Below are 13,858 nucleotides of genomic sequence, written 5' to 3'. Positions count from 1 at the left end.
GACAGGAGCCTGACATCACTACTCTGTGCTGCTGGGAATACTGCTCCATCCACTACATAACTCACAGTCTGTGACTTCAGTATCAGTGTGACAGGAACTTGACATCCCTACTCTGTGCTGGGGACCCTGTTCCTTCCACTACATAACTCACAGTCTGTGACTTCAGTATCAGTGTGACAGAAGCCTCACATCCCTACTCTGTGCTGCTGGGGACCCTGCTCCTTCCACTATATAACTCTCAGTCTGTAGCTACCTGTATCAGTGTGACAGGAGCCTGACATCACTACTCTGTGCTGCTGGGAATACTGCTCCATCCACTACATAACTCACAGTCTGTGACTTCAGTATCAGTGTGACAGGAGCCTCACATCCCTACTCTGTGCTGCTGGGGACCCTGCTCCATCCACTACATAACTCACAGTCTGTGACTTCAGTATCAGTGTGACAGAAGCCTCACATCCCTACTCTGTGCTGCTGGGGACCCTGCTCCTTCCACTACATAACTCACAGTCTGTGGCTTCAGTATCAGTGTGACAGGACTGACATCACTACTCTGCACTGCTGGGGACCCTGCTTCTTCCACTATATAACTCTCAGTCTGTGACTTCAGTATCAGTGTGACAGAAGCCTCACATCCCTACTCTGCACTGCTGGGGGCCCTGCTCCTTCCACTACATAACTCACAGTCTGTGGCTTCAGTATCAGTGTGACAGGAACCTGACATCACTCCTCTGCACTGCTGGGGACCCTGCTCCTTCCACTATATAACTCACAGTCTGTGACTTCAGTATCAGTGTGACAGAAGCCTCACATCCCTACTCTGTGCTGCTGGGGACCCTGCTCCTTCCACTACATAACTCACAGTCTGTGGCTTCAGTATCAGTGTGACAGGAACCGGACATCACTACTCTGCACTGCTCGGGACCCTGCTCCTTCCACTATATAACTCTCAGTCTGTGACTTCAGTATCAGTGTGACAGAAGCCGCACATCCCTACTTTGTGCTGGGGACCCTGCTCCTTCCACTACATAACTCACAGTCTGTGGCTTCAGTATCAGTGTGACAGGAACCTGACATCACTACTCTGCACTGCTGGGGACCCTGCTCCTTCCACTATATAACTCAGTCTGTGACTTCAGTATCAGTGTGACAGAAGTCTCACATCCCTACTCTGTGCTGCTGGGGACCCTGCTCCTTCCACTACATAACTCACAGTCTGTGGCTTCAGTATCAGTGGGACAGGAACCTGACATCACTACTCTGCACTGCTCGGAACCCTGCTCCTTCCACTATATAACTCTCAGTCTGTGACTTCAGTATCAGTGTGACAGAAGCCGCACATCCCTACTTTGTGCTGGGGACCCTGCTCCTTCCACTACATAACTCACAGTCTGTGGCCTGCCTAATGTGGGCAGGAGAGAGGAGACCCTGGCGCTGGGGTATTTATGTAGATAGTGAGGGACATATGTATCAAAGCGTGTACAAATAAAAGATACACCGGCGCTGGAATACCAACAGCTGGCACCTGAACATAAGTATGCTGGGACCAGTTAGGGTCAGGCATGGGAAGGTGAGGTTAGGTTTAGACAGTGGGTTATGGAGATTAGGGTTAGGCTGCGGGGGAAGGTGAGGTTAGGTTTAGACAGTGGGTTATGGAGATTAGGGTTAGGCTGTGGGGGATGGGGAGGTTTGGTATCAGCTGTGGGGTAGGGGGGTTGGGTTTAGACAGCGGGTTATGGAGATTAGGGTTAGGCTGTGGGGGGTGGAGAGGTTAGGTATAGGCTGTGGGGTAAGGTTTAGACAGCGGGTTATGGAGATTAAAGTTACGCACTGGTTAGGGTTAGGCAGGGGCACCGACAGGGTAGCCGTGCCCTGGTAAAATTAATGTGGCATGGCTACCTGGAGGGCCGTGGTTACTGGGCGAGGGTGTGGCCACACCCCCTGAAGAAAATAAATTCCCTAACTTGTGCGAGCCGGCGCTGGTGTGATCGCACACCCGCAAAGGAATGGAGAGGGCAGGCTTCCGCTGCCTCTCTCTCCCTCCCCAGCTCAGCACTGAACAGCATGTGAGCTGGGGAGAGAGGCTATGCTGCAGCGGCAGACGATCTTCTCCCTCCCGTCCCCACTGCCTAGCTCTTTGCTATGGGGGAGGGGGGAGCAGGACCCGGGCCCAGGTAAAAAGTACCCCCTCTCAGCACCACTGGGTTTAGGCTGCTGGGAGGGAGAGTTAGGGTTAGGCTACAAGCAGGGCGAGTTCGGGTGGTGGGGGGAGAGCATTAGCTCACTTTCGGTCTGTTGACTGATTCCCACCGCCGGGATATAGTATGTAGTATCCCGTTATACCGAATCCTGCTTTATATAACAAGTTATCAGCTAGAGTAGATATTGCTTTACGTGATCTAGGAAAACATGAAGAGATTATAATCCATCCTATGGATGGCTATTCTACTGTTATTCAAAGTAATGAAGATTACTTACCAGCGGATCCATTGTCTATTTTCAAAAAAGAACTGGGTGCTATCATTAAACAAGCCATAGATTGCGGCATTATTGATGAGGTGCTACAAAAAAACACTCACAATCCAGTGTTACATTAAATCACTTTTATATACACTTCCAAAAGTACACAAAAATGTACAACAGCCACCGGGCCATCCAATCATTTCTGTACGGGGTTCATTGCTGCACCCAGGTGATATATTTGGTCTCTGTAATACAACCACGCATACAGGCTAAACATACTGAAAGATCTACAGATGTATTACTGAAATTTCCCGGCTTTGTCTGAGCTTCCCGATGATATCTGGCTCTGTCCTGACGATGTCGGGAATTTATACTCACGTATAGCTCACCAGTTTTACAGGTTTACCTGCTACCCAGAATTTGTTGTCTCATATTCCTTTATATCAGGGCTCTGATGTCATTTTTGTTGTTATTATTATTAGAACAGGTTCTTGCTAAGAATGGTTTCTTGTATGATGCCAACTATTATTTACAGATCACCGGCTGCGCAATGGGTACGAGCATAAGCCCGATTTACACTAACTCATTGATGTCTGCAGCAGAGGATGAAAATTTTTTCTCAAACTCAGAAATTGCTAGCATCTTCTATCTATCTATATATATCTATATATATAGCAATATATATATATTATTTCTAGAAGGTGATTTTTGGCGACTTTTTCTCCCTTCATACTTAACCAAAATCGGTAAATGAGGTACCATTTTAAAGATTAAATTCTCCGCTTCTGATGAATTGTTAATTTATAATTGTATTGTTTGTTTAAAAATCTAAGTAAAAAAATGACTTTGCCCCTCCACCTTCCCACTGCCTCAGATACGCTCAGTGTATGAAAAACATGGTGGATTCCACACGCTAATAAGACTAGCAGCAATGGTATATTACCGGCAGTGCTGATACCAGATCGCTCTGCAGTCTCTGTCCTCCCCACCTGACAACTAATACAGAACCCGCTCAGCAACTTAGAGCTCCTGCAGTTCAGCCTCACTGCAGGATCCACACACAACACGCGGCCCCAGTCGGAGATGGCCGCTGACATCGCGTCCCATCCGGCAGCAGAGCCCCGGTGCTCCGTGCAGTTGCAGCAGGACGAGTGCACACAGACCTCACTGCAAGACAGAGAACCGGGCGCCCGCGCCACATCCCTGATTGCAAAGCTGCGGCTGGGGACTAAAGGTTGGGGCATACAAAGGTAGTGTGAAGAAAAGCTGCTTACCTTCCGGACCTCAGGTGCAGCCAGCAGTGGGGATTGCAGCAGAGGCCTCTATACACAGACCTTGATACGTCCTTCCCTGTCTCTGCAGACTGGTCGCCCCGAGACCCAGACCCTCTATAATAAGAGAATTATAAAAATTTGAATTTAAATTTAAGGAAAACCTACTAGGTGGCCCTTGTGAAAATAACAATCCCTTTTTCTCCCTTCATACTTAACCAAAACTGATAAATGAGGTCCATTTTAATGATGGAGTTCTCCGCTGAACTCTTCAGCATCTTCCCATGTTCCCAAAGATGATCAGTTTTGCTCGGCTACTCGGAATGGCTAAAAATGAACATCCTACTAAAAACCACCAACCTCGCTATAAAATTATTTGCATGCAAAATTTTCACACGGGCCACCTAGTATATATAAAAGGCTAATAACTCCTCACCTCTATGAGATGAAGTGCTATAAAAATAGGCAAAATCGAACCGTGTGTACACACTATTAGACACATGCACAGAAGTAAAAAATCAGTAGTGCTTGTGTCTCACGGCAAACCCCTATTTCTGATATATATTTTTATTAAAATCAAACCTTAATAACTAATACGTGTTATTCCCTATCAAAACAAATGTTACACATCTTTCTGTGCGCTTAGAACCTGGCTGGGGGCAGATGGAGCATCTGGGTGTAAGATGAATCTTATGACGCCACTCACCTGTTCCTGTCCTTTTGGAAGCGATATGCTCCAAGCTACAGCAACTCTGTCAGATAGCAAATGTTTCCACACCTAATGGAAAAGCACTGACCAGCTCCAACTACACCATCACATCATACAGTATACATAATTGGGGTATGAAAACTTTTGAAACACATTATGAAAAAAGGGATGAGCAAAAAGGATAGAATTTTAAATATGTTTTGTCTCAATTGTTTGTCCATAGAAACATCACAAGTGAAATAGAACTCTCACCTTAGTAAACACCCCCCACCCCCCCCATGTTCCTTTTGTGCCCACTAAGGTATAGGGGCTGATTCAGACCTTTTTGTACAGGTCTGAATTCGGACCAGTCCCCGATGGTGAGGGTGTGTGCATAGTCGCTCATGCACACGCGCAAACCCCCATAGCAAACGGCTTTGGAGAGTTGCCCAAAAGCACCCACCCCCAATTCGCACAAGAACGGCCAGGATAACAGTAAGACCAGGCTTACTTTTATCTGCGCAGATACGAGAAATCATTCGATGGCGAGTAAACATCGAATGATCTCTCCTCTGTGCAGATGCATGCGAGCGGCTGTGTAAGCGCACACACCCGCTCGCATCATACCATGGGGATTCGGGTGGCGTTTACCTGCTGGCTAGGCAGCGAATATACGCAGCCTAGCGAGATAGTCTGAATGACCCCATAGTCTCCTGCATGTATATACCTTATAAGTAAATTCTGACTAATAATACAATGCTGCATTGCGCGCGGGGTGACCGGCGCCCTATATCGGGTGGCTGAGGAATTCTGAAGCTAATATACGATGTGCCTTCAGTTCGCTAAGTTACGGTTCCTAAGCTGCGCCGGCAGAAGACGTTGGTGAAATAACAAGGGAAAGATCTTCTCCTTAACGTAATGCCTGAATCGTGTCATCACAAATTCTAGTTCACTTCCAAATTCTGGCCAGGTTCAACCATCGCACCAGTGATCTAGGCCTACGAGAGCATTGATTACATTACACCAAATCAATATTCATAGGAAAGCTGTCAGCAGGATACAATTGGTAATATATTACAGAAATTAAATCTAATTAAATGTTGCATTTTGTCTCGTTAGAGTAAACGCATCAGATTTATGGCATCCCCCTCTGCTTTCTCTACACCCCAATTTGTCTCTTACCAGACGGTCATTGGTGGAGTCTAATGGAAAAATCGTCACCTTGAGCTAGTGGCCTATGTTAAGGGTCATTAACCCTTTGAGTGCCAAGGGAACTTGGCAAAATCGGTGTGAAATTGTCAAGAAATCCTTATCTTTATTAAGCTACGAGGGTCAACGTTGCTTTGAGAGATCCTCAAAATATCTGTTAAAAATGCCAACGCCGCTCACATCGACTGTTCTTTTTTTTGGGTGCAATATTTATCTAAACTTGAATTCATTGACTTGGCTAAATTTGTGTTTATTTATACTAAAAGAACAGCCGCTGTGAGCCACACTGGCATTTCTAGCGGATATTTTGAGTGTAGCTCACAGCAACGTTGGCGCTCAAAGGGCGGCATTCAATGCAGGCCACGAGGGGGTTTATACGGCAAGGGTGGCTTTTCCTCGCCATAAATAAGCCATCCTCGCTGTCAAACCCCCTCGTCATATTCAACTTAAGAGTGAAATCCTCGCTGTGAGAGGAAGGCGAGGATCCCCTTAAACAGCAAGGTTCGTCACAAAAGCAGTGAGTCTTCTGCATTTTGTGGCGAGCCACGCCGTTTTTATGGCCACACTCGCCATTTCCACCTCGCCGAATGGAACCAGTGAGGTGGAAACGGCGAGTGAAGAGGAGGGAGTTGAATACTCTGACAGAGAGCTATCGCCACTGCTCGCCGTCAGGGGCATTGAATACCCCTCAAAGGGTTAATGAGTTGGGAGCTGCTCTGTGCTGAGCTTGCTTTACTGGTGGCTTCTCAGGGGTGTGGATGGAAGCACATGGAAGGAGCTTTTATTGTAATGTGATTTTCGGGTGAATGGCGTCTGGTGCTTTTAGTAGGTGTTTCATGTTTAAAAGTATTTTGAGTTTGAAAGGATATTGGTTGATAATTAGTTATTGGATGAAAAGTGGTGTTTGTATGGTTGGATGAACACTGATTTATAGATAGTTGTCAGATGGATGTTGGTTATAAGGTGTATGATCATCAGTTGTATAGTGGCTGATGAATTCTGGTGGACGGATAGCATTTGGATTGATGGTGGTCAGATGATGGTAGTTGATGGATGATGATGGATAGATAGACTGGGTTGGTGTCGGTGGTGGGTGGTTGGATGGATGGTGGCTGACGGTTAAAGATTGATGAGTGGTGGTGGTCAAGTCAATGGTCATCAGATGGTTGGTGGTTGAAAATTTGTGGTTAATGAATAGTGGTCAGATGGATGGTAGATGGATGCATAGTGGTTGATGGAAAGTGGTCAGAAAGATGAATAGTGATTAAATGATGGTGGTCAGATAGATAGTAAGATGCATGGTGGTCAGATGGATGGTAGTTGGATGCATGGTGGTTGGTGGATTATAGTCAGATGCATAGTGGTTGATTGATGGTGGCCAGATGCATGGTGATTGATGGATGGTTGCCAGATGCATGGTGGTTTATGGATTATAGTCAGATGCATAGTGGTTGATGGATAGTGGCCAGATGCATGTTGATTGATGGAAGGTGGCCAGATGAATGGTATTTGGATGCATGGTGGTTGATGGATTACAGTCAGATGCATAGTGGCTGATAGATGGTGTCCAGATATATGGTAGTCGGATGCATGGTGATTGATGGGATGGTGGCCGTATGGACAATAGTTAGATGCATGGTGGTTGATGGATGGTGGCCAGATGCATGGTAGTTGGATACATGGTGGTTGATGGATTATAGTCAGATGCATAGTGGTTGATGGATGGTGTCCAGATGTATGGAAGTCGGATGCATGGTGATTAATAGGAGATGCATGTTGGATGATGGATGGTGGTTGGATGCACGGTGGTTGATAGATTATACTCAGATGGTTGATGGATGGTGGCCAGATGCATGGTACTCGGATGCATGGTGATTGATGGGATGGTGGCCGTATGGACGATAGTTGGATGCATTGTGATTGATGGGATGGTGGCCATATGGACGATAGTCGGATGCATGGTGGTTGATGGATGGTGGCCAGATGCATGGTAGTTGGATACATGGTGGTTGATGGATTATAGTCAGATGCATAGTGGTTGATGGATGGTGTCCAGATGTATGGAAGTCGGATGCATGGTGATTGATAGGATGGTGCCAGATGCATGTTGGATGATGGATGGTGGTTGTATGCACGGTGGTTGTATGCACGGTGGTTGATGGATTATAGTCAGGTGGTTGATGGGATGGTGGCCATATGGATGATAGTCATATACATGGTGGTTGAGCTAGATGAACTTCATTGTGATATTTCTTTTTGCCATGGACATTACCAGTTGGACCCACAGACCTGGGTCAACACTGATAGCAGAAGCGTTTCTTCATCTGGCATGAAGGCATCCTGTGAGTTTCTTTAGATCTGTTTTGTGCGCAATGTAGACAATCAGGCGCAGTAGTACGACTGCAACTGATTACTGTTGGAAAATTAGCTTAAGGAATAATTATTTCACTGCCCTCTGTTATTAGGCTAATGGGTTCATTGAAATCTTATGGCACATTGGGGCAGATGTATTAACAAGAGATAAATGCAAGGGTAATAAAGAGAGATAAACGTCCAGCCAATCACCTGCTAACTGCCATGTTACAGGCTGTGTTTGAAAAAAAGTCAGTAAGGAGCTGATTGGCTGGATGTTTATCTCTCTTTATTACCCTTGCATTTATCTCTTGCTGAGGCTTAATGCATATGCGCCATTATCAGCAGACTTACATCTAGACTTCCTTATGGTCACTGGAAACAGCGCCATTTGGAACCTGACTGTGAAGAGTCCTTCATCCATCCCTCTGCACAGAGCAATTCTAATTATTTGTATCCTACATGCAATATTCATAAAGAATTCTTATTTTCTAGACCTCTCACATTAACATTTATAGAAGAAAATTATTTAAACCCCAGAAACGTCTTTTATAATGAACATTGCAAATCACGTCTACTAGGTGCCTTCCCAGCAGCAAAGTGTGCCTGTCCATTACAAATTTGGCCATTATATATATGAATGTATAAAAGCCTTCATTCTATTCCTCCGTTCTTGCCTGACATATCAGATATATATTGTATTAATGCAGAGAACCCATTGTACTGTATCCATCCCTCGCATTAACCGCATCAAGTGATACATGATACAGCTCAACCGCACTCACAAGTGGTCAGCAAACGGCAAAGATGGGAAATGCGGTCTGCATGAGAGAAGTCTATGGACTTATAATGAACGATATAAAGGGCAGGAGATGAATGTAATTGCACTGATTAGTTCTTTAATACATTGATTTGCTGATTCAGTCCCATCAATGGAAATATCTTTAAGATTAGTACAAATTCCAAACCAAATATTTAAATAAATTAAATCAGTTGAGACTTTTTCAAAGGGTTGGGATCGTTTTTTGTCTACAACATGTTGGTCGACAAGCATTAGGTCAACACTGTTAGGTCGACATGGGTCTTGGTCGACATGGGTTTAGGTCGACAGGTCATTAGGTCAACACAAGCAATAGGTTGACAGTTTCTAGGTTGAAAGTGAAAAGGTCGACATTTCACAGGTTTTTTTACCCGAATGTCGACACCGTCAACATGGACACAGTTTCAAGTGCACCGCATCCCCTCACATCGCTCACGATACTTCGGGCACACTATTTTGTTCTCCCCCCACGCTCTAGTGGATGGTAGGGCATGAAATAACGTCTGTCGGCACATGTCGGCTCAAAAAAAAATTAAAAACCCCATGTCAACTTTTTGACTCTCCTAATGACCTGTCGATCTAAACCCATGTCGACCTTGACCCATGTCAACCTAGAACCATGTCGACCTATCCCCATGTTGACCTAACGCTGTGGACCAAATGCTTGCAGACCATCATGCTGTAGACCAAATGACCGTATGCCTTTCCAACTGCCAGTTTTGTTCGATTAGCCGCGGTGGCATGCTGATAAAAAGGAACACAATTTACACAATCAATCTAACAAACACAAACTGTCACTTTCTAGAAGACCAATCAGCTGTGTTTACATCGCACACATGACTCAGACCTGATCGCTGATGTGCAAATTCACAGATTGAGTGATTATGAAATAACTGCACATGCATACCGTACGCATCGCGCATGCGAGAGGGAGAATAGCAAAAGAAATTGCAGGAGGATCGTCATCATAATCCCTTCGCAATTCCCCGAAAGGTTAGCTGCAAATATTAAGTATCCCCCGAATGTATGTATCCTCCGATCCCTGCTGTGATCCCTCCTGCTCCCCTCACGGCCGCATCCCCCATAAGTTACTATTGGGGGATGCGATGCTGCCCGATGTATCAACATCAGGCAGCACTGCAGTGGGTCTCTGGGCTATCACCATTCTGAGATGGACTGTAGTCCGTTGTAGCATATGGGCTACGGATCGCACTGCCACCTAGGCAGTAAAGTCAGTGGGGTGTCAACATTGACCATGCATGCGCAGACCCCTGGCACCCGGCGAAACAGAGAACATAGACGGGCTCCTTTCGGAAAGGATCATGTGCAGTAAATGCTGCCCAGATCGCATTGCATAGGCGATCCAATAATAAATGGGCCCCTATGTGTTATCTGACCTGATCGCAAACAACTGGTCAGAAACACAGAGTGGATGACAGCAAGAAGATAAACTTGCAGCAGCTGCCAATCACAGAGGGACCTCCCAGCTCCTCTGCATTCTCCCTGAGGCCCCTTTCACACGCTCCGGCTCCTGCCGGGCGGCGAAACCCTGCACGGCCAAGAAGCCGTTTCGCACATAGAAGTGTAGAATGGTGGGGATGACCACAGCCCGGCAGCCGTCCCTTCCAGTGGTAACGTCTGGCTGCAACCGGGCGGCCGGGCCGTGGCAGTCCCTTGTGAATGGACACAATCATGTCCATCAATAACTACTGTGTACAGCACGGCTGTTGCCTGTGCTGTGTTTTGCCGCCCGGCAAGAGCCGGAGCATGTGAAAGGTGCCTTAGTGATTGGTCGGCACAGCAGAACCACCCAGCCCCCACCCGGCAGCCTGAGATCAGTAGTACTGGAATATAAGTGTACGGAGATAGAAAACTTCCCAGATTGCACCAAGGTCATAGAAGAGAAGAGATCACCTTTAACGTGAATCTTCTGTGTAAAACATTTTCTAAGTAAATGAATGTGAAACACAAACAGTATAGGAACCCTGACTGGAGGCAAATCATGTGAGACGCATGCGAATGTGTGACTATAGGGAACCGGAAGAGGTCATACCTGACAGGTCAGCAAACTGATGACGCAGATTTCCTTACAGGGTATTTATAGAATATGCCCTGTGTCCTATGTATTAGGGTGGGAGGTAGAATGAATAATGATATACTTTAACACAGTTAGAACGATGGATACAATCTCACAAATCTATAACTGATTGTCTATCTATACAATGAAACAGCTGTAAGTTAAATGCGCATATGAGCAGAGTTGATACTGTAAGTTTACCATTATTACTGTGCGCCACTACCATGCAGCTGCTATGGCAACACTTCAATGATAAATAGCAGCGATGATGGATTTTGGCAGCAATGCAATGTCATTGTTGGCACCGCTTGTCCAGAAACAGAACACTTAAAGAAAGAAGGAAATGTTTTACAACTGAGACGTCGCCATCACATCCCTGTACTTAGGGGACGTCTGTGGCTCTGGAAGGGTTAATTGCTGATGTCTGCACTCGGAACACACATCTGACAATAAACAATATTTCCACCGACAGAGAACAGATTGTTAGATGCGAGAAAACCCGCGGAAGCGACCCCAGCTGCTCCGGATGATCCCTCTTATACCAGCACTTTGTTATTTCCCCCTAATCCGAGCTGTAATTTGTGCCTCTGTAGCGGTGACCTGTACAGAGTAATCCCGAATCCCTGCCAGGACAGGAAAGATTGGGCAGAGCAGAGGCGTAAATAGCACATAGCAGCTGGCACGGGGGAGTGATGCTATAAGTTACCTGTTATAGAGGAGTTATACAATAGATGTGTCTGTTTGGGGGGGGGGGTACTCAAACCCTTGTATCATCTGTATTCAGCCTCAAGGGTCCAACCGACCTGCGCCCACCCCCTCCTCCAATGGTAATAACACCTAGTGAGTAATCACATCCTATCTCCGACAGTCCTCCAGGGATGTGGCCGTACAGCGAAGGACACAGAATCTGGGCACGCGACAAGGACTCAAGAGAACCTGGGCACGCCACAAGGACACACAGAACCTGGGCATGCCACAAGGACACAGAGAAGGAGATCTGGATGTTAGAATTCAGCAATTCATTATGAAAGCAAACTACTGGAGAAATGAATTCACAGGACCGAGCATGTCATGTATATCACATATTAATAACTGACAGCCATGAATAGACTTAGCCCAAATTGTGCCCTTTACCCACAGATGCCACAAACCAACCAAGTTGGCAGTGGCATTTAGCACTAGACAGATGGAAAAGAAGAGTCTGGGTACATTTCTGTCCAGCTGGAAGGATCGGGTTACCCTAATATAGCAGGTTACCCCTGCAGGATGTAATCATGACCAGAGAAGAGCACCCCGACTAACCAATAAAGGCCTGACGCAGAGAAGAGATACACTGGAGGTGAGATAAAGTGAAAGGAGATAAAGCACCAGCCAATCAACTCCCAACTATCATTTTCAAACACAGTTCATTGGCTGTTGCTTTATCTCCTTTCACTTTATCTCCAGTTTATCTCTTCTCCAGGCTAAATACATCTGCCCCAATCAAAACAGCAAGGCAGCAATCTCTACCAACCTCCCAATCTGCAGCCACACAGTGCACAACTGTCAGCATGCTGATTGGTAATTGGCTGGAACTATCCACTAATCAGAGTGCTGATGTGGAGAGATGGCACAGGACTGGAGAAGGGACATTTTTTTAATTGGCTCCCATGAATGACTCTGTAGGGCCCCAGAGAATTGCTTTGCCCAGGTCCTACAAAGCTGTTAAGATGGCAGGATATGTATAGCTAAATGCAATTCTGCACCAGGCGTACAAAGGTGAATACGTACATCTCACTATAGTGTAGCGATGTGGGATGTCAGTTCTAAATATACAAATATCCTATCTGTATATAATGGAAGATAGAGGCATATACAGTACGCATGGCAGAATCGTGTCTACATTGTGTTATTAATAAATGCACATGAAAAGCAATTAAATACCAACATCTGTCATTTACAGCTTTATAATTCCAATGAAAATCAGTGGTTCAAATGGGATTGTTAAATAAGGGGTACAAGCAGATGGCTGTAACTTCACAAAATATACCTGCAAATCTGCAACACTGAAACAGCCAATGGGAGCAACCTGCAGGGGGCGTGATACACGAATATACCCCTCCCACAAATGGATTTACATACATATACATAAGTGCGCATCTTTATATTCTTTATATCCAAGTTACATGTTGCTTTGATCAGGGCTGTAATGTTTCGGATTCTGTATTCTGTGATGTTTATTTCTGTAATCTCTATTTATCGACTATATCTTATTATCCATTTAAACCAGTACACAGGTTCTGTGACTGGCTGACTTCAAGCCAGAGTTTACTCAGCCACAGAACCATGTGGGAAAACACTAGACAACGTTGGGCGTTCACATGGCCACGCGGGCAGGCCGATGGCTGGCGGGGGCAGCGGCTGACGTCGCAGGAACGTCAGCTGACCATCCTGACTTCTATTTGCAAAGCAAAGAGAAATTATTTGATGCAAATGTTTTCTCCTGCATTGGACACATGCGAGGGGATGTGTCTCCGTTACACATCCCCTTGCATTGTAGCCAGGAGAATCGGTGGTGGAGGTGAGGGAATACGGTAGGATGAGCTCTCTGGCCAGGGGCGTAACTATAGCTCTCTGAAACTGTCTGCTGTATGGGGGTGGCCATTTTCTGGTGGTCCTGAGCAGAAGAACGGAGCCGCCGGGACCAGCGCGATAGGTAAGGCTGTGGGGGATTGAGGGGGGTTTACCTATAGCACCGCAGCCCCCGGCGCCCCCACATGCACAGCGCCCCCCCGCGGTGGCGGGGGCTGCGCTGCTATAGTTACGCCCCTGGCCAGAGAGCTCATCCTACCGTATTCCCTCACCTCCACCACCGATTCTCCTGGCTACAATGCAAGGGGATGTGTAATGGAGAGGGGGGGTTTGCATGGGCGGCGGGGTAGGGGTGCTCGGCGGGGCGGCGACGGGGGGGCGCCCAAAACTTAGCTACGCCACTGTCT

The 13,858-nt window shown here is 46.3% G+C and overlaps 1 protein-coding gene across 1 annotated transcript in view; it reads right to left on the bottom strand.

Annotated features, from left to right (window-relative positions):
• The window catches only part of WFDC1 (WAP four-disulfide core domain 1), a 126,313-nt gene that overhangs the window by 99,511 nt on the left and 12,944 nt on the right, over positions 1-13,858 (bottom strand). Inside the window, exon 3 of the mRNA XM_083165543.1 lies at positions 3,738-3,851. Coding sequence (XP_083021669.1) covers positions 3,738-3,851 — 114 coding nt within the window. The remainder of the gene's footprint in view (positions 1-3,737; positions 3,852-13,858) is intronic.

This window comes from Crinia signifera, chromosome 11, assembly GCF_055691185.1.
Source record: "Crinia signifera chromosome 11, ASM5569118v1, whole genome shotgun sequence".
Lineage (NCBI taxonomy): Eukaryota > Metazoa > Chordata > Amphibia > Anura > Myobatrachidae > Crinia > Crinia signifera.
Note: the sequence above shows the minus strand (reverse complement) of the source record. Positions and strands in the feature narration are given on the sequence as shown.